General features: G+C 43.3%; 1 protein-coding gene across 4 annotated transcripts in view; it reads left to right on the forward strand.

Moving 5' to 3' along the window:
• PFKP (phosphofructokinase, platelet) overlaps positions 1–25,219 on the forward strand; it is a 69,465-nt gene that overhangs the window by 43,192 nt on the left and 1,054 nt on the right. Inside the window, exons 13-22 of one of the 4 annotated variants that reach the window (XM_073002920.2) lie at positions 4,100–4,246; positions 6,633–6,703; positions 9,423–9,510; positions 11,162–11,314; positions 15,903–16,055; positions 18,066–18,230; positions 20,011–20,072; positions 21,352–21,463; positions 22,383–22,482; positions 24,017–24,122. In XM_073002920.2, the coding sequence (XP_072859021.1) occupies positions 4,100–4,246; positions 6,633–6,703; positions 9,423–9,510; positions 11,162–11,314; positions 15,903–16,055; positions 18,066–18,230; positions 20,011–20,072; positions 21,352–21,463; positions 22,383–22,482; positions 24,017–24,122 (1,157 nt within the window). Of the gene's footprint in view, positions 1–4,099; positions 4,247–6,632; positions 6,704–9,422; positions 9,511–11,161; positions 11,315–15,902; positions 16,056–18,065; positions 18,231–20,010; positions 20,073–21,351; positions 21,464–22,382; positions 22,483–23,652; positions 24,123–25,219 lie in introns of all 4 variants that reach the window. The other 3 variants (XR_013537744.1, XM_073002919.2, XM_073002917.2) reach the window with 3 other exon arrangements.

The following is a 25,219-nucleotide window of genomic DNA, read 5'->3' on the forward strand; positions in this document are numbered from 1 at the left end:
TGACCTGCGGAGAGGTTGAAGAGGTGAGATTCCGACTCGTATAGGCTTTACATGAGAGCATGACCTATGGAACATATAGATTCTTGCACTTGTGGAGAGCCTTATGTGAGCAGCTGTATCTCTACTTCAGACTCCTTGCCTGGTCGGCTTCTCTCCTCTCACTGTGTTGAAGAAATTGTTGTCTGAATAAGGCTTTCATTTCTCAGATTGTGAACAAAACATCTAGCGATAATATTCCTGATATTCAAAGGTATGTCTGGTGTGCATATTTTATTTTAATGTATATACCTTCCTGCATTCTACAGTAAAGTACATGTTTCCTTATCCATATAACTGAAACAGCTGAATGACAATTTCCGTAGTCGTCCACAAGTTTTATTCAAGTTGATATATGTTGGGCAGAAAGGCATATATTGATTCTGTATAATAGCAAGATTACTTGATAATGTCTGTAGCTACAGTCTGCCTTTTAAATCTTTCTGTTCTCTTTAACAGGATGGTATCTTGTGTAATACATGTAAATAAATACATTATGAAATAATTAATCCAAGCAAGTTCTTCTACTTGCTAGGTTTTGAAAGTATGCTGTTATTTTTGCATGGAAGGCAGTCTGGCTATACATGTATTTTATAGCTGTGCATTCCTTAGCTTAATGCTGAGTAATAAATAAATATGCTCAGGCCTTATGCTTCAAATTTTTTTGCCAGTCTTGATTTACATCAAGCGTTCCTCTGCAAATGCTTTACTAGGGTGCTTATTGCATGTAGCTGAATATGCAAAAGTTTTTAATATTCTTTAGAAAATGTGAAGTGTGCCAATTGGCCAAGCTGTTTCAGCAGCTTCCAGAATGCCCCACCCATTATGGTCCCTGACTAAGCTTGCTGTAGATGTTTCGGTGTCTTAATCAAAAACAAAAGAAGAAGAAGATGATGATGATGAAGAAAAAATCCAAACCCTAGTCTCTGACAATAGATAGAGAGAGAGAGGGAGAGGGAGAGGTAAATCGGGTTAAGTATTGGCTGAAAGAGGTTTATGTCCCTCATCTTCAGTTTTACTGATTTACGCAAGTGGGCTTAGGCAAATATGGTCTTCTAAAAATGCCCCTTGCCTCCTCATAGCCTCCTTGTCAGGGTGGACCTATTACCGGATTCTCCAGTTCAGCCACCATTTTTGTGATACAAGGCGTTGCAATGAGCATGGGAAGTTGTGCTGCATTGTTCTATTCTGTGTTTTTGAAGAGCTGTAAGAGGCTGTACTGTGAAAAAGCCTTGATAGTGGCTTTAGTTGCTCATTTGGGCCTCCGAATCTGTACATTTTATGACAGTTCCAGTTGTTTCAGCAGCAGGTTCAGCAATAGAATAATTGGAAGGCCTGTGAGAGAGTGGAAGAGGTGAGGAGGCCCAGAATCTCCAGTGAGCTGCTCCCATCTTAATTCCTAGCATAAGGATCTCTCTCAGTAAGGATCTCCATGTCCAGGATTCTCCATGTCTTTTGAAGTACAGTGGTGCCCCGCATAGCGAGGTTAATCTGTTCTGGATTAACTGTCGCTATGGGGAAACGTTGCTATACGGAACGGAAAAACCCATTGGAACGCGTCAGACTTCGTTTAATGTGTTCCAATGGGGCCCAAAACTCACAGTTCTGCGAAGTTTCCCCCATCCGGCGGCCATTTTCGCACCCTTGGTAAGCGAGGGCAGGGCGCGAAAATGCTGCGCGCGGCCATTTTGGGTGTCCGGCGGCCATTTTGGAACCACTGATCAGCTGTTTTAAAAAAATCGCTATGCGAAAATTGGTAAGCGAAACGCTTACCGATCATCGCAAAGCAATTTTCAGCCATTGAAAGCATTGGTATGCGATCGCATTAGCGATCCCAAAAAACGGATCGCTATGCGAATTCGTCGTTAAACGGTGCACTCGTTATGCGAGGCGCCACTGTAATTTGTGAAGGAGGGGATGAGGTCTCAGTCCATGGGGTGAAGCAAGGCCAAACCACAGGCTTTTGCTCTGAAGGTGTCATATGACTGAAAGGCCTTTCAAAAATACATCTCTCCATCCATCCTTCTCTCATCCACACAGTTTTATGTGTGCAGGACTGTAGATACAGAGAGCTGTAGAAACATAGGGAGGGAGGAACTTGTAAGGTATTCCTCTTGCTGAAGCTGCTGTCACTGGGAAACTGCAGTGTGTTGGCTAAGAGAGGATTTACTTCCTCCTCTGGAATCAGGATGTAATGGGAGTCAGTTGTTATTGGAGGAGTGGAATTGTGGTCTCTGGTTTACTGAGATCCATAACTAAGTGCTTGAAAGGTGCGTCAAAGTCTTATTATGTCTTGCATGTCAAAGCAGGCGGGAGACATTATGATCAATACTACCCTAAGACATGATAGTGGATTTTTTAGGAAACTGCTTATTCCCTGGGCCATCACAGAATGCTGTGTGACATCACACTTAGATGCAGTGGCTCAGAGCACAGTCTCGCTCATGAGAGTGTAGTGCACATAATTGCTTATTTATACTTCTTCGATAAAGATCCTCTTTTTTGAGTGAAACAGTTTCGGCAGCTAATGCATGGTTTGGTTTGAGGTGGTGGTTGTTTTACATTGGTTTGTGGGTGGAGTATAGACCAGACAATTCAATGCATGGTGTCGTCAACTGGATGCAGTGCTGATTGTGATCGTAAAAGCCTCATAAATGCGAAGGACTGGCACTTAATCTGGAATGAACAAGCTATGTTTTGGTTACCTATTATTTGGCTTTACGCTGTATTTATTACATTTTATACGTGATTGCCTTCAAAAGGTAAGATGCGTGCCCTGCTTTCTTTTGATGCAGTCTTGTGTACTTACCACTGTAAATAACAACTAGACAAGAAGTATACTAAAGCTTTACAATTTTTATTATTTGTGAATTAATTAATTAACTAATTAATGTACTGTATTTCTGTGTTTTGGATCTCTATACTCAGAGACCAGCCTTTGGAGAGGAAAGAATGGTGGAACAATGAACAATTAAAAATACCATGCAATCTTTTTGCAAACAAATATATGGAATATACCTCTTAAAAAAGGCTGATACAAGACTTTCACCTATTTCACACTGGGTCTCTTAAAATTTGAAAGTAGACCCCTTAAGGAAAAAAAATGTGTGCTTCTGCTCAGGCAGAAATCCTGCTGAGTAACTATGCAAGTGTAAATGGTAAACGGTATCACCAACCCATGACGTTACTTTTTAATTGAATGAAATCAAAAGTTTCCTATCCACCACCCCCAGGTTCTGGGGCTCTCTAGGGATCCCTTTTGACTTGGGGAAAACGTTTGGATGAGGACCAGGAGTCTTTCATATTGGAAAACTGGCACCACGAGATGTGGGACTGCTGGTGGTGATCCAGTAACCATTGTACAGTCGTGCCCTGCTTTACGATTACTCTGTTTAACGATGGATCCGCTTGACGATGATGTTTTTGCGGTCGCTTTTGCAATTGCAAAACGATGGTTTGAATGGGGTTTTTCTGTTTTGTGATGATCGGTTCCCTGCTTCGGGAACCGATTTCCGCTTTACGATGATCAAAAACAGCTGATCGTCAGGTTTCAAAATGGCCGCCGGGTGTACAAAATGGGTCCCTGCTGTGTTTAGGAGCCATTTTTCGCTCTACAGGCACCCGAAAATGGCCACTCTTGTGGAGGATCTTCACTGGATTTTTGTGAGTTTTCAGCCCATTGGAATGCATTGAACGGTTTTCAATGCATTTCAGTGGCTTTTTAATTTTGCTTTACGACGTTTTCACTCTACAGCGATTTTGCTGGAACGAATTAACGTCATTAAGTGGGGCACCACTGTATTAAGGGCGTCCCTTCTCCTCTCATCTCAAGACTCCCAAAGACGTCCCCAGGTCAAAAGGCATCGCTAGAGCACTTGGAACCTTGCCGACTGATTAGGTCATTGCCACTTACACTTGCATAGTTGAGCCAACTGGATTTCACAAAATTGTTTTAGATCTTTGAGTATATGATCTTCCTTCCTTCCTTCCCTCCCTCCCTCGGCTCACACAAACATCACCTATGTGCATTGTATGATGGAAGATGTTTTTCCTTGTCTTTCAGTCGAACTTCAACGTAGCTGTTTTAAATGTGGGTGCTCCAGCAGCGGGAATGAATGCCGCTGTACGCTCTGCCGTGCGAATTGGCATCACTGAAGGACACAGAATGCTTGCAGTCACTGATGGCTTTGAAGGCTTTTCTAGAGGGCTGGTTAGTATGGTCCAAATACCAAAGTCTTTTATCATCATTCTCTGGGGCATATCTAGAATTAAATTTATTTTAGCTTGTCTTCTGGCTGCAGTACCAGGGCACCAAAGCAGCTTAAAATTCCATTTTTAAAGTTAAGAGGCCAGAATCCTATGGCTCATCTTGTGCTTCTGTAAGTGGAACTGCAAATGTCTTGGTGGGGCATTGCCATTGATGGGTGTTTCCTTGGACTCATCTTTCCCTGTGCAGTTGGGTACTGAGTGGGACTTCGTGGCCGTGACTTACGCAATTTCCAAGTGCAAATCAGCAAGAGGATTCAGACCATCATTTCTTACAGAATTAAAACTAAACAAGGCTAGAGTTCCCACGGCCTAAAGCATATATGGGGGGGGGGAACCTCATTGGCTGGACCATCTGCAGCATTTAAGCACAAGATGAATGAAATTTGTTATGAAGGGAAGATGTTTGACGTGCCCTTGGAACTGGGTGGACAGAGTATGACATATGGGCCCATAAAGGTCTTTACACCCTCAGCTTAAAAAAATTAAAATAAAAAAGGTCCCTTGGCGGGGAGGGGCTCCATACATACCCCAGGTTGGATTTTTTTGGGGGGGGAGGGGAGCTTTGTTTCTGCCCCCGTCTTCCTGGAAAAGAACCCTGGAAGACGTTTCATCGTCGCTTGAATTGTGTATTGTTTTCTTTTCGTCCTGAAACAAAGGGCACGGAGACATTTTCACAGAGGGTGGGATTAGCCACGTTTATTTAAAAAAAGCATTTGCTGGATATCTCATGAGAAATTCTCTGTATCAAATCCCATATGTTTCCTGTGAGGGCACTTTTTAGGTGGACTTGGCAGGAAGCCATATTTGTAGCATTTCTCCAGTCCTGAAATAACTCAGGGAGTATGAAGTGTCTAGAGATAAGAACACAGGCTAGATAACTAGAGGCAAAAGGCAGTTCTGTCGCTCAGTCTGTTGTCATATTTGTTTTTTTGTTTTTTTCCATGGAGAAAGTGTTCCTGAAGTACAGTTTGTATAGGGTGGCCAGTGCTTAGGTTGCTGCCGTTACGCATTTATAAGCCGACACACTTTTATTTGTAAAATAATCAAATGGCTTGCCGTTTAGCCAAATGGCAACTGGTTTAATTTTTTCCCCAGGAGTCTGCGTAAGGGACGGGGTTTTCATACTTTTTTGAACAACAACCTGCAGAGGTCTGTTGGAATTGCCCCAAGTAGAATGGGGGGGGGTTAGCCCAAAAGGGGGGGGAACCTCTCAGATGTTTGATATAAATTACATCTGGTGCATAACTAAGAAAAGATCCTTCTGTTTCTGAGTTCTGGCTCGGTGGGCTAAGCTCTGTGGCACTGCAAAGGATTAGGGTTATTGTAGTTTCCGTAGAGCAACTCTGTATAGAGCATAATGGGCGGCGAGACTGCAATACCCTTAATGCTTTCTAGAGCTCTGGAGCTTAGCCCTGCCCAGGAGGTTCTTCTGCCTCAGAACTGAGAAATGAAATTTTTTCTCATTTATACAGTACACCAGAAATAAGTTATATTAAACACCTGAGAGGGCTTTTTTGAGTAGCTAAACCCCTCCCCCCCCCCCGAATTCTAGCTGGGACGATTCCAGTAGACATCTGAGGGCTGTAATACACAAAATATGAAAATCTTATCTCTAGTCTCTGTTACTGACTGAACTTTACACCTGTTCATGCCATAATCCTATATACACCTACTTAGAATTATAGGATTGTAATGTTGGGAACGACCCCATATAGGCTCTCTAGTTCTACTCTGTGCTGATGGGGGAAATCCGTAGCTAGCACAGCTCTGACAGGTCTCTTTTTAAAAGCCTCAAATGAAGGGAGAATCCACCGTGCTCTGAGGTTGCTCACTCCCACCACCAAGGAGCTTTTTTTCTGTCAGGAAGTTCCTTCTAATTTCAACCCATTCGTTCAGGTTGTACCTAATGGAGACACAGAAAACAAGCTTCTTCCACATGGCAGCCCTTCAAGTATTTGGAGATCATCTCTCATCTTCTTTTCCTCATGTAAAACATAAGAGCTCCCTCAATCCCATACCAGTAAAGGATTTTTCCCCCTTTCTGTCACACGTCATTGAACAGTCTTGGAGTTACATGTTTATGGGCTTATCTGTAGGAAATAGGGAGATTTTAATATGGAGGTTACTTTTTTTAAAAAAAAATATGAATTTGTAATTCTGGGATGAGGAAGGTGCACATAGAGAAAGTAGCATGAAACAAGAGTGGATACCTACCCAGTGTGGTGCTTGCTCAGGTTAAATTTTGGGTCCAAGTTCAACAAAATATGTTCTAAACTGCGGCATCATAAAAATCATTTGGATTCTTTTTTCTTGGCTTTTAATGATAGATCAAAGACATTAGCTGGGGAGACGTTGGAGGTTGGACTGGCCAAGGAGGATCGATTCTCGGCACAAAACGGTAACTGTTTCAAGATACTGTATATTATAGTTGTGAGAGCATGTATGCCTGTCAGTAATGTAGTGAGGAGATGTACATGTAGTTGATAAAAGGAAAAATGGTTGTTATGGCCATTGCTGCTGCTGCTGGGGAGTCATGTTTAATTGTTTTTATTTCCTTGGCTGTTAATTGCTGCTCAGGTAGGTCAGTTTTTTTTTTTTTTGAGATTCTAAAAAAAATAGATCCCAGCGTTTTCTGAGTCACAATCCCCTTGTAACCTGCCATACCCCACCCCACTCACTGTGTTTGCATTAAAAAGCATTTTTAAAAGGGAACAGTCATTGCTTCTTAGAAAGCAGAGGCTTCTTTCTCCCTCAAAGGGCCTGTTTCTCATATATACACGTACGCACTAGCTTTAATATCTGGCTCTGAAAGGTCAAGGAAGAAATTATTTAACAAGTGCATGAGGCGGATCCATTCTCCCCGCTCCTCGAAAACGCTCACAACTCACAGGTTGGAAAACTCTGCTCTTAAACATTTGCAATAGGTCATGCACACATTGGTTGAGCTCCAGTTGTGAGTTGCAAATGGGGTAGGCCCCTTTGAATCAATGGGACTTGCAGAGGAGTCGATTCACCAAATCCCCACTGACTTAGCGGATCTGCTGTAGTTTCAACTTACTACTGGATTTCAGCCATTGAATAGCAAGATCATGGGCCCGCTTCTTACACTGGACAAATAAAGATGGAAGTCCCTCCACTGAAATGAACTTGGAAACTTGTCTGTCTGTAGAATGTCGGACCAGGGCATAACAATGTCAGCCATGTCTGTCTTCCTCCAGAATTTCTTAAATATGTGTTCAATGAGCATGGCAGTTATCATTCCTTTCTGTTCAGTTTCTCAATATCTTAGCCATCTGAATCTCTAGATTTTCAGTGCTCCCATTACAGCTTCAAATGCTCTTGTGATTCTGTGCCAGTGCCAATGATTCATGCTTCTCTTCAGCCTTCTGAGGATCCCAACGGACTGGCAGTCACTCAGGACATTTGACTACACAGGGGGCTGGTGCATCTGTTTGACATTTAAGCATCAAATAAACACTGTCTCAAAACAGAAGATGCATCTAGTACAGGGATGAGCAACTTTGGAGTTTTCCACCTCCAGGATCCATTACACACGGCACTACCATAGTCTTTCGAGACTGAAGGATGCCTAACAGGTCATGGAGATATGATTTGCCAAATAGAATCCCAGCAGCTAGAAGTGACTACTTCTGTGTTTTCTGCATTTTTGTTGATATTTTTAAACTTTAAAGTAGGCTTGGGAACCCTATATCCTATTTTAATACAAAGTCTCCACTCCTCAAGTCTTCCGATAACTGGAACTTATATTTACCCTGCGGAGTCTCAGATGGGACACAAGTCGCACCTGTCCACCAATGCAAGTCAAAAGGTCACAAGCAAAGGTGTGAAAATGACATGCATTCATTAATGTTTGTCTTCAGCATCTGCCACTGTGAGATCAAACTGCCCCTGATCTTGGATAGTAGTTTTAGCTAACTTAATATCCATTGATTTACTTTATAACTACTGAAATGCCTAGGCTGACATCTAGAGTTTTCATGAAACCAGCTTTCCACTTCTGGGGGCTCCCACTTAGAAGAGGAGGAAGGATGATGTTCATATTTTCCTCCTCCCTCTCACAGCTTGCTGTGCCTTTAAAAACTACTGTGGAGGGTTGGAGGACTCTTGGAGGAGTCTGGCAGGTAGGGCAGGAGGCTGGTGCAGAGGGAACATCAGCCAAGATTGCCTTCTGCAAATGAAAGGAGGCCTTACATTTGCAAAAGGGCACACAGTGGACCCCTGCCATAATATTTTATCAGTACAGTGGTGCCCCGCGCCACGACAATAATTTGTTCCCTTGAAATCTCTGTTAAGTGAAAATATCGTCCAGCGAAAACAGTTTCCCCATTGGAATGCATTGAAACCCATTTAATGCATTCCAATGGGGAAATTACCTCATCATCCAGCGAAGATTGCCCATAGGGAAGCCATTTTCCGAGCACAGATTAGCTGTTAAAATGGCTGCCCTGCGAAGCATAGGTCCTGAAAACACAGGGCAGCCATTTTAAGAACCCGACGATCAGCTGGAAAAATTTTCATCTTGCGAGCAAACGGTTCGCAAAGCATGGACCTAATCATCGAAATACCCCATAGGAAACATCATTTTGCAATCGCTATAGCGATCGCAAAAAAGTCATCGTCCTGCGGATTCATCGTTTAGCGGGGGCGTCGTCATGTGGGGCACCACTGTACTTCTTTATCCTACAGATTCATGGTAGCTTGCAATATTAAAGAGAATCAGATCGTATGTTGATCTGGATAATAAAGTATCATAATGTATGTTAAATTATTAAATGCATGTGACTTTTGTGGCCCCAAACCCTATTGTCCTACACAATCACATAAGGTGAATCAAACAGATTCAATGTGCTATTTTCCAGGATGTCCGTGACATGCCTGGTTATCCAGTTATTTTGCACGGTTGATCACGTACCAGCTCAAGGGATGGGCTGTCGCAGTAAAAGTCAAACTCGCTTGTGCACATTTTGCAACTAGATGTTGGCTGTTGTTTTATAAAACAAAGTTACTGAAAAAGCACTCTTCAGTAGCGTGAGCAAAATTAAATCTGTTTCAGTTTCCTTGGTGTGATGCTGATAGCCTTTTAAAAATCTATTTAGGACACTCCCTGCAAAGTATATGGACAAGATTGCAGAGCAGATGAAGAAGCATAACATCAACGCTCTTATGGTTATTGGTGGTTTTGAGGTATTTTGCCCTGCTTTGTTTCATTTGTAAATTCTTGTTGCAAAGTGAGCTGTCACTTCTAAGATAGTGTGCTGAGAAAAGCCAACCCCCCCCCCTGAAAATCTGTGATCAAAACCTAACTACTCAGCCTCTGTTTACCACGTGGTTAAATGTTTCATTGAAACTCATAGTGTTTGCTCCGAATGAGTTGATCAGATTTATAATTTGAATCCCTGTAAATTATCTGGTTATTCCCAATCACCAGCAACAATAACCCATGAAAATTCATGGGGTGGGGAAATTAGTGACGTCTAGACACACAGTAAAAGCTCTTCCATGCAGAACACGTATTCTTTGCAATGTGCAGGATTCTGCACCGCTCAGTATTTTTCCTGTTGTCCCTACGACATTCTCCTTATCTTGATTTGCCCAGTGTTATTTTCCCCCAGACTTTCAGCTTTCAGTGAGTTTTTTATTCTGTTATTTAGTATTGCTTTGTAATGGTGGTGGAGTTTTAGCAACCCGAGCTTCCGGGTTGGAAATATTGAATTAGCGCTATGCCACCAGTCAAAGACAGCAACAACTATCAGTCCAGCAGAAAAGTTGTTGTTTTTTTAATTAAATCTTTCTGCCAGATTTCGTGAAGATTTTTAGAGAGGTTTAAAAAGAGATGCCGATTGAAAGATAATAGCAGCAGCTATTTGCAGTGGATGGTCAATAACCATCCTAGTTAACACCTTAGTATTAAGCCATGGTTAAAAAAAGTTCATCAGAGAAGCTTACTTACTCAAGATTCCTGCCAGCTTAAAAAAAGAGAAAGATTTCTGAAAGAGAAATGCCCATTTCCTACACAGAAGTGAAGTGGATTTGTTAAGACAGTTAGGAGGCAAATGTTGGTAAAATCCACACTGGTGAAGGTCAAACACCAGCTCGGGAATGCAAATTTAATTTTCTTAAACACAGGTTCCGATAACTCAGTTCTTTAAGAAAGGAGGCAAATCTTAATTCCCTGTATTGTTGCACAGAATTTGAATGAATGCTTAAAAATACTCATGGTTGATAGATATTTTTCTTGTCTCTGTTTTATGTATTGTGCTCTATGAGGTCTTCCCCTAGTGCCTCTGAGTGGATGGGGAAAAAAATTAGGAAAAGGCCTGCAGCCCTTCAGTTTCTTGGAAGAGCTGCATGGAAAATTACAACTGGGCTGACAAAGGATGGGACTCGGGACCGCGTCCTTCATCCAGGAACGGTTTGCAGCCAGCCTTTGAACTCACTTCTCAGAAACAGACCTGGCAAAGGCAGCTGCCATGAATTTTTGGGAGTCACGTTTACAGTTTTTCAGCACTATCCGTAAAATATCGGTGCATAGCCTGAAGAAGTGGCTTTTGCTCACGAAAGCTCACTGTTGGCTTTTTGAGTGGTCTAACGAAGGCATCACCTACTCTTGCATGAGTGGATGGGGTCACAGAGTGCCTTTTATAATGTGCTGACCTTTTTTCTGAGTGAGGCTTCCCATCCCATGGAGCACAACCCTTATTACATTGTGTGTGCTAGAATAATCAAATCCCTTTGTCTAATGCTTATTTGTATTGCCATAATAATTACTTTCCCCCCTCCTCCCTTCTTTATCTTTCCCTGATTTTTTGCACACTTTGCCACACGTGCCCATCAGGCGTACCTGGGACTTTTGGAACTTTCCGCTGCCCGGGAGAAATATGATGAGTTCTGTATTCCCATGGTTATGGTTCCTGCAACCGTATCCAACAATGTACCGGGTTCTGATTTCAGCATTGGTGCAGACACTGCTCTGAACACTATCACTGATGTAAGTCTCTCTTCTCTTGTGTGGACACTCACTAACCTAGCCCTCCTGGTTGCTAATGAACAAAGTTGGAACTGGAGATTTTTCTTGGACCAGAACACCAAGAAACTGGGTATTTGCAGCAGGAACCAGATGTAAACACAAGCACACCTGCGCATGTATGCATGCGTACCCAGGTCCAGAAATGCATGGATTATCATTTGATTGGATGATACATATCAAAAGACATGAAGGCTGCAGTTTAATTTGTGGATGTATCCAAATAAGAAATATGTATTCCTGAGATATCTGTTTTTAAAGCAGCTGATAAAATGCTATTAAAATAAACCGAAGCAATCTGAAACTCAAACAAGTCTTCAGCAGAAAAATAAGAGCAGAAAAATAGATCAAAAGGATCAAAATGATCATTAATACTCATCTCAATAGGTAGAACTAGAAATAGGTGTTTCTCATTTGCCTTCCTTTCCCAGGGTCGAAGGAAGCCACTTGATTTATCTTGTGCTTCTCAACATAAGAATCTTGCGGACAAATGGGTAGTAAGCTAAGGATTGGGAAGATGACTGAGAACCTAAATGCATTCACTATTTAGGCAATGTGAATTGTATAAGCTCTGGTAAACCAGAATTTAAAAATTTAGGTGAGCGTTATTGCTGAGAGAGACCTGCAGAGCCGGTTCTTCAAATCTAAGGGGACTTGGGTAGATGTTAGATATCAGATAGCACGCCTTCTTTGTAACAAATAGGCTGCTTAGAGTTCCTCTTGACTATGAACATTTTATACTGCAGGATTCTCTGAAGTTCTAGAAATTACTGCATGTTCTTTACAAGAGATGCCTCAAGCTGGGATCAGCGACTAGAGGCTTAAGAGATGCCCAGGAGAATTGCTGCCTTCTAAAACATTCAGAACCACATTCCCAGGCAAAATGATAAAATGTTTTTGAGGCACGAGTCATTTTTCAAAAAGGAGTTTGCCCCACAGGGCAGTGGTTCCCAACCTTAAGTCCCCAGATGTTCTTGGAATAAAACACCCAGAAGCCTTCACCACTAGCTGTGCTGGCCAGGATTTCTGGGAGCTGTAGTTCAAGAACATCTGGAGAACCCAAGGTTGGGAGCCACTGCCATTTCTCCTATGGATATCTTCCTTGATAGCGAACTGACCACACATTTGTCCGCAGTTAAAGTTTTCTTCCCCACATATCCAGGGTATTGGTTTTGAGTTCTGGTCCAAAAAAAAAAATTCTCCAGTTTTAATAGGCATATGCAGGTGAGTAATGCTTTCTTGAATGTTTCTTTCCATCTTTACTCTGCTTCATGGGTTTTCTTTTCATACTTAACTTGGAGACGTCTTCTGCCTAATGAGCTGTCTTTTCTATCTTTGCATTAGACTTAAAATACCTGTGCTAGAAAGTGCTAGATTACAAGTATTGTAGTTTGTAGATTTTGCCAGTGAAGTAGTAGTTCCATGTAGCCTCAGTGTTCTTTTTTACTTGGAATAGTATTACTCAAATGTTATTCCAATAACAGGAAAACCAAATGGTGGAAAATAAAACACCATGGAAGAGTCTCTTTCTTTTATTTTAGGAGTCTTTCATAGCCTGGTGATAGAGAGCCTGCAAAATACAGAAGATTCAGGATTCGGATAAAGGGGTTAACAAAATTTCTTGTTAACCCCTTATTTAAATTTCTTGTTAACCCCTTATTTAAATTTCTTATTTCATATTACTTCCATTTGGTCCTTGTGCACAAAATCACCTGATTTGATATTCCACATATAGTAGCATTGCTGGTTTCCTGAGGACAATTATCCGCCACTCATTAGGTTTCAGATGAGGTGGGGAAGAATCCTGGCCTGCACAGTTAGTGGTGAAGGCTTCTTGGAATTTTAGTCTAAGAAAATCTGGGTTCCTAGTGTGAACGCTTCATTTAAAGCAGAGCTAACTTGCACCACATGTGAAGCAACTGTGCTCTAAATGTGCATCAGAATCTATTAGTAGCATGAAGATGCCATTGTGGTGCAAATGTTGTTTTGCATGGAACTTTAGCTTTGTAGTTTATTGTTGCTTGAAATGTGTTAGAAACTTACTTGTCTTTCTGACAGCAACAGTAATAATCCTTGAACATTTGGCCAGAATGGTTGTCAAAAATGGCCTTTGCTTTCCTCTCCATTGGTGACCAGAACAGTGGTTATGTTCAGCTGATATATATATATAGCTTGTAAGTCTCAGGGAACCTTACAGTCTGGTTATCTGAACCAAGAAGCTGAACGACTGCATCTTGGTTCTCACATTGAACAACTATGAGCAGGGCACCAAGCAACATCCTACAGTTGTTTGTAAGCAAGCGGTCCTAGCTGTGGAAAACTTCCTCTGAACCTGAAGGTCTGGTTGAACCATCCATGGTTGCTGGCTCTCATTTTGACTGTTTTCCTTCGTAGGCCATATACGTTGCTGGCCGTCACCTCCTTGGCAGATCACTTTCTATAAATGAAATATCTGCTGAGTGAGGAGTTTTTCTCCTTGAATTTGTGTCCAGTAAGTGACCTGAGGGTGCTTCCAGACAAACAGCTACGAGTGGAAAGACTGTCATTCTTTCCTTTCCTTACAAATTTATTTGTGGAAAGAAAAACAAAGGCGGAAATGAAAATGATGAGAGTGTTACAAGTAGAAGGTTTGTTATCTGTATCCCCTGTATCTGTCAAGGAGAAGGTATGATTTTATCATATAAACCTTAATCTGGGAGCATATGAGGTTCAAATATTATTATAGGGATCGCAGTTTTCTTTCTGACCACTTCCATAATTTTGTAATCCTCTTATCATGCCCCCCTCTTGTTAAAAATGGAAAGCCCTCAGCGCTTCAGTCTTCTTTAAAAAAAACAACAACCTCTGTGATTATTTGAGTACCCCCATACTCTGTTTTCTCCAGATCAACAATATAGTTTTGGAGTCGGGGGATCAATTACCGCTCCTGAGAGTTTAGGACTTTAATATTGCCCATTCATACCTAGAACAAATATGTGTGCCTTTTTAATGCCATTGTATTTTGTATGGATGTCTTCCTTGAGCCTTTTGCCCCCACCACTAAGGACTTTTACCAAGGTAACTACCCACCCTGATCCTATAAGCATTTATAGATTTAAGGGGTTTTTTTGTCCTAAGATGATGTCACTTACATTTAGCTCAGCTTAATTTGGCAGCTTTCCCATTGGCTTGATTCCGAGAAATCTGTTTGCGGTCAAGGCGTAGCTCAGCCAGTGCTGGTCTTGTTTCAGTGAGTTGGAGCTCATGGTGCAGAGCCAAGGGCTAAGACTTCAGGTCCCTGCCATGCCTCCCCAGGAAAGAAGCCAGTCCTGCCGAGAGTTTGTGTGGCTGGTAGAGTTACGTGCCCTGCCACCAGTGTGGCCACGGGCAAGCAGCATCGTTCCAGAACAAGACCAGAAGGGGAGGGGCTGGAAACCCACCTCTCGGTAGTACGTAGGTACTTAGCACCTAGAAACCCTTAGTAGTACTTAGTACCTAGAAGCCCTGGTAGGGTTGCCATAAATTAGAATCAAACTGACCACACATACTTACTATTTGCAGTCTGGAAGGACCCATTTTTAAAATTCTGTCACTGCCAAAATGACTCTTGGTGAGGATACTATTTTGGTTTTGGAGGGGGTGTCACTTAGTCACGTTACACCATGAGTTGTTATCTTATTTTTCTCAATACTTCAGAAACTTTTTTTCTGGAAGAAAAAAGAAAAGTTAAACGATGATATGCATCGTTAATGTCTGTGGTAGAAACTGATACCAGAAGGGGTGGAGAATGTTGTTTAGCAATGTGCTGTTCCTTTTTTTTTTTTTTTTTTAAGATGTGCTTTGATCACAGTTCATTCATCCTAAGACTATCTGTTCTCTTTCTCAAACTCTGAGGGAAGGGTGCTTTGGCCCGCTTATGCCTGCTTATGGCACGTCCACCCTCCTCCCATCTCTGGCACACACAGAAGACTTGTGAGGAGATGTCAGGTTCATGGCAACCACAGATGATGGCCGTCTGTTGAAATATGCCAGGACTGCCTGTTATATTGACGTCCCCCAAGCACGAAGAGAGGGTACCTCATACTAAAGTTTGGGTTGGTGGGTGAGAGACACTCCCTGTCTGTGTCACTGGGGACAAAGAAGGGTCGAGATGTCCAGTGATTGACCTATGCCTAGCCTGCTTTCCCAAAAAAAGTGTGAGAAATAACATATTAAAAACAACTTGATTTAAATCAGTTATTTTCCTCAGCCTTTCTGCATGCATAAAAGCTCTTGATTCAGCCACACTCTGACCTTCTCGCATTTTGCTTGTTTCACTTCTTCCACTAACTGTCGTTTTTCCTCTGCACCACTGCGAATTTCGTGACCCAGGGTCGGTTTATGTGAGGGAATCCTGCTCACTTGGGCCATTTTGTTCGAATTTTTTTTGTGTGTTCAGCTTTTGCACCCCTGAAAAGCCAAACTTTCCAGTGCCGCGCACCCCCACGAAGAGTCCCTAGCGGAAGGCCTCATAACCGAGCAAATCCAGGGCGCAAAATGCATTGCTTATCTCTCCTTGTTACCACTGCTTCAGGCCTTTGAGAGCTGCTTACAGTTAGCGGAAGCACGGGGCCGCTATGAGGAGTTTTGCATCCCTATCTGTATAGTGCCTGCCACTATTAGCAACAATGTCCCCGGCACTGACTTGAGTATCGGTGCTGACACTTCCCTGAATGCCATTGTAGAGGTAAGAGGGCCATTGCGCCAACACATGCTTCTGGGTTGGGGAACTCGGTAGGCTTAAAGCGGGAAAGTCTTTTCCGAGGCCTTGTGCTTCACACCGTGGATTTGCAAACCTAGGATGGGCCCCAGAAGGTGGTCTGTTTACTGGCATAAACCTGGAAAACTCACTCTTCCTTCAGAAATTCCTTGGAGATAATTCCCCCCTCACATTCCGTTGTATCTTGTGCAGGGGGTTGGGGTAAACAAAGTCTTATCAAGTCAACGGCACAGCTGTAGTAAGAAATAAAATCCTCAGTTATACACCCCTTGCTGATATTAAATCCTTTTGGTTCTTTTGAACACACTTAGTTGTTTAATAATGTGGTCTTGAAGCAAAAATGCCCGCCTGAGTACATGGGCAAAAATAGCTTTCTTGGCTGTAATCATTCAGTGCTTGAAAAATGATATAAAAATATGAATATAGACTGAGATATGTCAGAAGAATACCGTCTTCAAGATCCAGGGCCTAGGAGTGCTCTCTACAAGGATCTTTTTTTCCCCAGTGGGGTTGCTCATGAGCAAAGTAGGAGAATATCACCTCATGCCAACATGGGGGCGTGCGGGGAGGTTACATCCCCTGTTTGATTCACGAGGGACAAAGACGGCTAAAGATGCCCAGAGGCATTAAGACGAATGCTTTCAATATTCGGCTCAGTCAAACATTTCAGGACGTTTTTAAGATGACTGGCAAGATTTTCACAGGCTGTTTTTGAAGCAGCAGTTCCCAGCATGCGACGGGTTGCTTCAGCAATTGACCAGCAGGATACCTCTTTAATGGTTCTTACTGGTGTCGCGTGAGGAGTTCTAACTTGGCTTGGTCGCTCTTTCTGCGTATCATCAGTATTTATTGTGAGCTGATGATGAGATGCACTGTTACACACACACACCCCAGCTGCAGCCTTTCCCAGACATTTTCTGCACCATTCCCAAGGATTTTCCCCCTTCTGTCAAGCCTCAGGCCCAGAGTGAAGATGTGGAGAGCTGCATGTGCAAAAGGGAGACAGAAAAGCCAATAAACCTCTGCTCCACTTTGTAGACCCATCAGAAGGTTGCTCAAGCTTTGTCTAGGTGTTAAACCTGGAGGTGTGTTGGGCGCCCAAGGGTGGTGGGGATGAGGAAGAACACAGAAGCCCTCCTCCCATCACCACCCCACCCAGAGGTCATGCATGCTTTTGCATGTTCATTGTGGTCTCCATCGGTGTTTGTTAAGTTTACAGTGCCTATCCGGACCATCCCACTGATGGTCCACTTGACTTACAGGTGGGATGTGGATGTGGGGGAGAAGGGCTTACTTATGTCTCCATCCCCGTCCTCGTTGCATGCCTGAATAGGATTTTTGCCTCTTCCATGGGTTGATGCCCACTTTCTCAAAAGTGAATTAATTATCACAGAACAGCAGTTCTAGCCATTCTCATTCCCCAGCAAAATACAAAGCTTCTGCATCCAACTGAATATTCAATTCCCACAAAGCATCAGTCAGAGCTTGTCCCTTGCTTTTGCAGAGCACAGGCTAACTTCCTGGGTGGGAATGACTTCTCAGGGGCTGGAACTGAGTCATTACCTGGATAATTGTTTCGTTGAATCTTCTGTTGGTTTTCTCCTGTGTAAAAGTGATCTGTCTCAGTCTTTACAGTTTTTGAGGGGAAAGATAGTTCTAGTTGTCTTAAAACATAACCTGTAGATTCAAGAATCAAGATAGTGGGTTTTTGTTCCAACACAATGTACGATTAAGAAAAAAAAATCTTGTATCAAGATTCACATAACTAACAATACAGCTGACTGTGCAGATAACCACCGGAAAGCAAAGAGAAAACGAAATCGCTTTTAAAATGATGTTTGTTTTTAAGTTCATGACACCTGATAGCTGCCATTGTGCCATGAGGGAAAGTTGTAGCCCGAGTCAATATTGAAACATCGCCGTTGTTTAGTGAGGGCCAGTTGGTTTGTAAGTTGCTAATGGGTTGTCCTTTGCTAGACCTGTGATCGAATTAAACTCTCCGCAAGTGGGACAAAGCGGCGCGTATTCATCATCGAGACCATGGGAGGCTACTGCGGCTACCTGGCGAATATGGGAGCCCTCGCTGCAGGAGCCGACGCTGCGTACATTTTCGAAGAGAAGTTTGATATTCGGGAGCTTCAGGTATGTAAGGCATTTAGTCGAATCCTGTCTGAGGTATGTAAGGCATTTCGTCGAATCCTGTCTGTTCACATGTAACTTCAGCATCTGTGGGCTGGGTCTCATTTACATGAATGTTTGAGCTCTCTCTGTTGCATAGCATTATGTTTGAGGTAATGAAAGGAGGGAACATTTTGCCTGTTCTGTTCAATCTCAGTTGGCTTATCCACCTGTGCACATCTATAGTCACTAAGATATGTATGTATGAATTTCCTCTAAGTGTGAATGAAAAAAGAAGAGATGTGTATTTCTATAGCAGTAATTTGCTCAGTATGAATATGGTTCTAATTCTAATATAATAAATATTATGGCCATAATTTGCTGTATTAAGAAACTATTATCTTGACGCCAGTAATACTAAAAGTGAAGCCCATGTGGTCTGTTAGAACATGCCCAGTTCTATAAATTCTACACTTTAAAAGCGTGTAATTTCCTCTCGTTTGCACAAAGCATTTTCTCCATTTTCCACAAGATGGGAGTGTGTTGTGTTTTCAACAGTTCATAACGCCCTCTTGTGTAAAATGCTTTCAAAGTAATACCACTGTTTGATGAGCTAAGGACTATGTAAGTAAAGAAAGGTGTGATGTGATCAGAATACATAGCTATCCTTTTCTTTGAGGCAACTGATGCTTCCAGGGTGTGTGAAGGCAACCCAGCTGCAGATGAGGACAGGTTTCCCAAATAATAGTTTGCTTAAGGCCAGTTAAATTTAGGCATTTGGCCGCAGAGGCAGAGGTTAGGAGTCTGATTCCTCACTGTACCTCCTAGGGGAAGAGCCAACCTGTGTAGCCCTGGGCAAGCTGCACGGTCCCAGAGCTGCCCCTAGAAGAAAGGGGGTGGTTACTCACTTTTGGAGTCAACCCTTGGAAAGGGTTGCCATAAGTCAGAATTGACTCAAAGATGTACAGTTATTCTTATTTAGGGTCACTTAGTGAATAATGTGATCTGGCTGTTCCACATAAAAAGTGGCGGACTTAAAAGTTCTCCATGTGGTTCAGTTCACCTGTGCAAAATGGAAATTGACACATACCGTATTTTTTGCTCCATAAACCGCACTTTCCCCCCAAAAAAATGTGGGGGGGGGGGAGTCCATGCATCTTATGGAGCGAAGACAGCAATTTCATCCCCGCTGGCCCTGTGGGGGGGGGAGTGTCGCAAGGGTCCAGGTGAGCCTTCCAGGACCCTTGTGGCGGTCCCCCCACCCCCCATGGGGCCAGCGCGGGCGAAATCGCCACCTTCTGGGACTCTTTTGAGGCTTGGGAAACTTCAGAAGAGTCCCAGAAGCTGGTGATTTCGCCCCCTCTGACCCCCCGGGGGGGGGCAGGGTGAGCCTCCAAAGGGTCCTAGGGTGTGTTCCATAAGATGGATCTCTCCATAAGGCTCACCAATTTTTAGGAGAAGAAAACAGATTATTTTTTTCCTGTTTTCTTCTCCTAAAAATTTGGTGCATCTTGTGGAGAGGTGCGTCTTAAGGAGTGAAAAATACGGTACCTGGTTCAACCCAACAAGAGTAGTAGCCACCTTCCCCCTTTAAATTATGTATATAAAGACAGACCATTGTGAAGATTCAAACAGTATTTCAAATAAGCCTATTCTGGATCCTGGATATAACAGGTGTGAAAATATATGCTATGTGGGAAGCCCAACAAACTGGAGCATAGGCTTGCGGTCAAGCCATTGTTAAGGTAGAAGATAGCAAAAAGACCCTGAACTGCTTTGAAGAATGCCGTATTCTTGTTCCTAGGCCAATGTGGAACATTTGACTGAAAAGATGAAAACCAGCATTCAGCGTGGTTTAGTGCTGAGGTGAGTTTTTGAGTCTCTGCTTCTGCGGATGATGTACATTGCCAAATTTGCTGGAATTGCGGTAGGAATTGTGCTTTGGGGTTGGAGCAGAGAGGGAGAGGGAGAGATGCCATTTTCAAGAGCAAGATCGCATGCCTTCCGCAGGAAGGGGCTTGTAGTTCAGTGCCTGGTACTTTCTGTTACTCTAGGAGGGCTGGGGAGACATCTCTCTGCCTGAGCCCCCCCCCCCAAAGCTCCCAGAGAGAAAGAGAGGAGACTGTGCTGGACAAAACGGGTGATGAAGTTTGTTTGGTACATGCAGAGTCAAAGCCAGGTTCAAAGACTTGCCTGGAAAAGTACTGTTGGCTGGAGCCCCCCCCCCCCAAAAAAAATCTGGCAGGAGCACAGATTTGCCTGTTCTGCTACCTTGTTTGAGTGGGCAATCAGGCAAACAGTGGGGCCAGCGAAGCCTGTGCTTCTGCTGCAGACTGGGTGAACAGCCAAATTGGAGGAGAGGGGTGTGCACCAGCTGGTGAGTGGAGGGGCCCAGCTGGGGAGGTGGGGGGAGGGCACCTGTGGTGACGCATGTACAAACCCGCACGAACCTCCAAACTGAGGTTCTTGCCCATATCTAATAAGCGGATTAGGGAGTCCTGCTGTATTTGCACCTTTAAGCAAAACTACAGTGGTGCCTCGCATAGCGAGGTTAATCCGTTCCGGATTAACCTTCGCTATGCTGAAGCATCGTTGAACGGGGCAGGGAATTCCATTGGAACGCATTAAACATAGTTTAATGCGTTCCAAATGGGCCGAATACTCACCGTTCAGCGATGCTTCTTAATGGCCGACAGCCATTTTCGTGCCCTCCCCTCGCTTAACGAGGGCGCGAAAACGCTGTGCGCGGCCATTTTGGGCCATTTCCGGGCTTCCGGCGGCCATTTTGGCCGCTGAACAGCTGATCGTCGGGCTTCGTTTTGCGAAGATCGGTAAGCAAAACGCTTACCGATCTTCGCAAAGCGAATTTTGCCCTATCTAAAAAACGTTGAACGATCGCATTAGCGATCCCAAAAAAGGGATCGCTATGCGATTTCGTCGTTGTACGGTGCGCTCATTAAGCAAGGCACCACTGTACTTACCTTGTAAGATTGTGTTGAAAATATCTGCTGTTGTTTTGTCTGTAAATCTAGGCAGGCATAGATTCAAGCAGTGCTTTGATGCTTGAGTTACACTCCTGCATACTTCAAACAATATAATTTGACCAATTAAACACACAAACCATATTTATATATATGTTATACAGGAATGAAAACTGCAACGAGAATTACACAACGGACTTCATTTACCAGCTGTACTCTGAGGAAGGAAAAGGAGTCTTCGACTGCAGAAAGAATGTCTTGGGTCACATGCAGCAGGTAAGCAGGGATTAGAAATTCTCCAGATCGGATTCAAAGGCATTCAGCGGCGACAGTGGCGCTTGGAACCACCCAGGAGAAAACCTGCCACACACATGGTTTCTGTGTCCACTGGAGGGGGGGCTGCTTTTGCAACTTCTACAGCGAGATACCATCTAAACTCTTGCTGCTGAATTAATATTAAATAATTTTAATTGGGCATGAAAGTACAAGCACGGACATCAAAAACATGAAACTAAAATTTGCAGCTGATTCAAATCTTTGCTCCATCTGCCTTGGGTCTTTTAGACTCACATCTTGAGTCTTCGGTAAAAAGGAACTAATCATGAGCTTGCATGAAGATGTGTTAGAGCAAATAAGAATCTTAAAGGCTTTCACAGCCGGGATCTGATGGTTGTTGTGGGTTTTTCGGGCTCTTTGGTCGTGTTCTGAAGGTTGTTCTTCCTGACATTTCGCCAGTCTCTGTGGGCGGCATCTTCAGAGGACTGGAGTAGGAACAGAGCATGGACAGAATTCCTACTCCAGTCCTCTGAAGATGCCAGCCCCAGAGACTGGCGAAACGTCAGGAAGAACAACCTTCAGAACATGGCCAAAGAGCCCGAAAAACCCACAACCACCACCAAAGGAGAATCATTAGATGCTCTGGGAGACAAAGTTTTTTTTTTAGGAAAAATAACCTGTTTCAGCCCAAGACCGCTCTGTAATCACTTGCTTATATTGCTGATTTTGGGTCCCATTAAGTTGTCTGGGTGTACCTGTTCGTCCTGGAACATAAAATTGTTATTCAGGACAATTTGTACATAACAGCATCTCGGTCCATGCCAAAACGCGAGAAGGTAAATGGTACACATCTTTCACGCTTGCAACTCCAGATCGTTGCCCAAATACTGAAACGTCTGCTTCCCGCTGAATTTTACAGGGCGGCGCACCGTCCCCCTTTGATAGAAATTTCGGAACAAAAATCTCAGCAAAAGCTGTGCTGTGGCTCTCTAAGAAACTCCAGGAAAGCTATCGAAGAGGTGAGGAACTATGCGTGTCACTTTTCATCATCTTAAGGAGTTTCAATACTTTGGTTTCTAGCATTCCCAGAAAAAAAAAAGGCAGCATATGAAACACCGAAACATGCTTGTATCTGATAAACCCCAAAATGTTTCTTCGTACAGAACACGATTATACTCTTTCGTTTAGCGGTCACAGTGAGGCTGGAGACGTATCCATTTGGTGTGTCTTGCTGGTATTCTAACTTGCCAGTCTCATGCCTGCAGTTTTCAGGGGGGTTGTTATTATGGAATAAAATAGAGGTTGATAATATAAATGGTCCCACCTCCTTGGATAAAAAGCTCACAGTATGGGAAAACTGGCTGCTGTCCATTCCCAGCCTGTTGGGAGTCATATCAGTTTCAGTAATCGTGGGCCCGCTAAATTGTCATCACGTTAGTTCAGTAGATCAGTGGCTACAAAGCTTCTTTTTGGTTTGTTAATTAGTCCCTGCTTCACATGAGTAAAAGAGTCTGTGCATACTTCACTGTTCTGCCTGTATTTATGTCGTTTCCATACAGCAGATTAAAATACTCCTTAGTTACCCAGGTTACTTATATTTATTTTATTTCAGTAAAAGCAAGTCTGGCATGGTAAGCATGCTTAGGCTGGGATACGGGCAAGATCTACCAACTCTGATTGGACTGACTTCTTTCTAAGTCATGGGTCTCCAAATACTTGACTGTGAGGGCCACACCGGATATTTCCAACATTTTTGAGGCCCTAAGGAACAGGAACATGTGCGTACGTGCGCATATGTGTGGCCACACAACCCCCTGCCTCCCATGGACATGAAACACACACACACATGCGCATGTGCACACGAGCTGAAGGGAACGGGCCAGATAAAACATCAAGGCGGGCCAGATGTGACCCGTGGGCCGTAGTTTGGAGACCCCTGTTCTAAGTGAACAATGGATACAATTGGCTGCAGACTTTTTATAGAACGGCTAGTTTGCCATGGTAGTTGATGTATTCACTTCTTTAGTTTGCAGAACAGTTCATTGAAGAGTGCTAAAAATTACGATGCCAGAATCCTTCCCCTCTCAACTCCCCCCTCAAGTCCTACAAATTTTGCACTAGAATTTGTAAATGGATAGAAATTCACAGTGTTCTTCTTTGTTTTTTCTTGGTGGCCGCACGGATCACAGATGAAGGTAATGTGTTTTATTCTGTTGTAACTTCATCAGAGTCAAGGTACAGTTCCCAAAAGCATTTTAATTAAAAAAAAAACTAACTTTGAACAAGTGCTGGTTAGCTGTTATCCAAAGACCTGTTGTCTCTCAGCCTAAATAGCGAGATGCGAATTGTGCCCTAACATTGTTCATCACTAATTCACATTGTTGTTCTCCGTTGCTAATAGTAACAAAATTTGGTTAAACACCCTAACAAGGAGTTCTTTAACTTCCCTCCTCCCATAAAGTATTCTCCATTTGCTCCATATTGCTGCTTGGCTCTTTGTCTGACTAAACCCAGAAATCGTTTTCCCCACCCTTCTCTCTCTTACTTTAAAAGGGAGGATATTTGCCAACACTGAGGACTCTGTCTGTCTTCTGGGTATGCGCCGGAGGAACCTGATTTTCCAACCTGTGGCCCAACTGAAGGAAGAAACAGATTTTGAGTACGTAAAAAAATTGCAAAAGTGCTCATACTACGACAGAGGGGGAATAGGTTACAGCTGGCTGGATAGCCCAGCAAGTTTGGCATTTGGGTAGGGAGTTTGATCCCTTACTATGCCTCCTGGGGGAAGAGCCAGCCTGTATAGCCTTGGGAAATCTGTGCAGCTCCAGGGCACCCCCAGAAGAAGGGAATAGCAAACCATGTCTTGAGTACATCATACCTAGAAAAACCCAGGAAAGTGTCTCCATAAATCATAGTAGATTTGGCAGCACGTCATAATCATTACGGAGGAGGAGCAGGATCTCCTCTTGTTCAGAGTGCCAAAGTGTAGGACACATAACAATGGGCTCAAGCGACAGTGAGCCAGATTTAGGCTAGCAGGAAAAACTTCCTGACTGTTAGAGTAGTACAACAATAGAACCTATGACCTCAGGAGGTGGTGAGCGTTCCAGCGCTGGAGGCATTGAAGAGGGGAAAAAAAAAAAAAAAAACGGACCACCACTAGTCAGATCTGTTTTCAATTTGGATTCCTGCCTTGAGCAGGGGGTAAGGATTCAGCGGCTTTATAGGCCCCTTCCAAGTCAATTATTCTGATTCTTATTAGAACAGATTGCATAGTGTGCAAACGGTGGCATTGGCCAGCATCCTTGTGGACACTGTAGTGAAAAGGTGTAAGGAACCTGTGGCGCTGCCTGTCGTGTCCAACTTCCACAAACCCCAAACAGTGTGTCCAAAGGCTCCATAAAGGGAGCTGCAATGCATCAAAACGCTGGAGAGCCATTAGGTTCCCCCTTTCTGGTGAAGACTTCATGTAAATCAGTTCTACTTTAAAATCCGTGCCCTTCAACCCTGTTGTGATTATAGAGCCAGCCACAGCCAGTACTCCATCACTAAACGCGACACTCTTATTTAAAGTCTCCAGCATGTGTTGTGTTGTTATTAATGCCGGTTCTCTTAATATGCTTCTCGTCTTGGCAAGTTCAGTGTAACCAGTTCGTTGCATGCGAGGAATCCAGACCAGCTGGAGACTGCAAGTCACTCTAAGCAATGGGCTTGGGGAAGGACTAGGATTGTAGCTTTATCTGAAAGGGGCATGGA

Source organism: Pogona vitticeps, chromosome 6, assembly GCF_051106095.1.
Source record: "Pogona vitticeps strain Pit_001003342236 chromosome 6, PviZW2.1, whole genome shotgun sequence".
NCBI classification, from domain to species: Eukaryota; Metazoa; Chordata; class Lepidosauria; order Squamata; family Agamidae; genus Pogona; species Pogona vitticeps.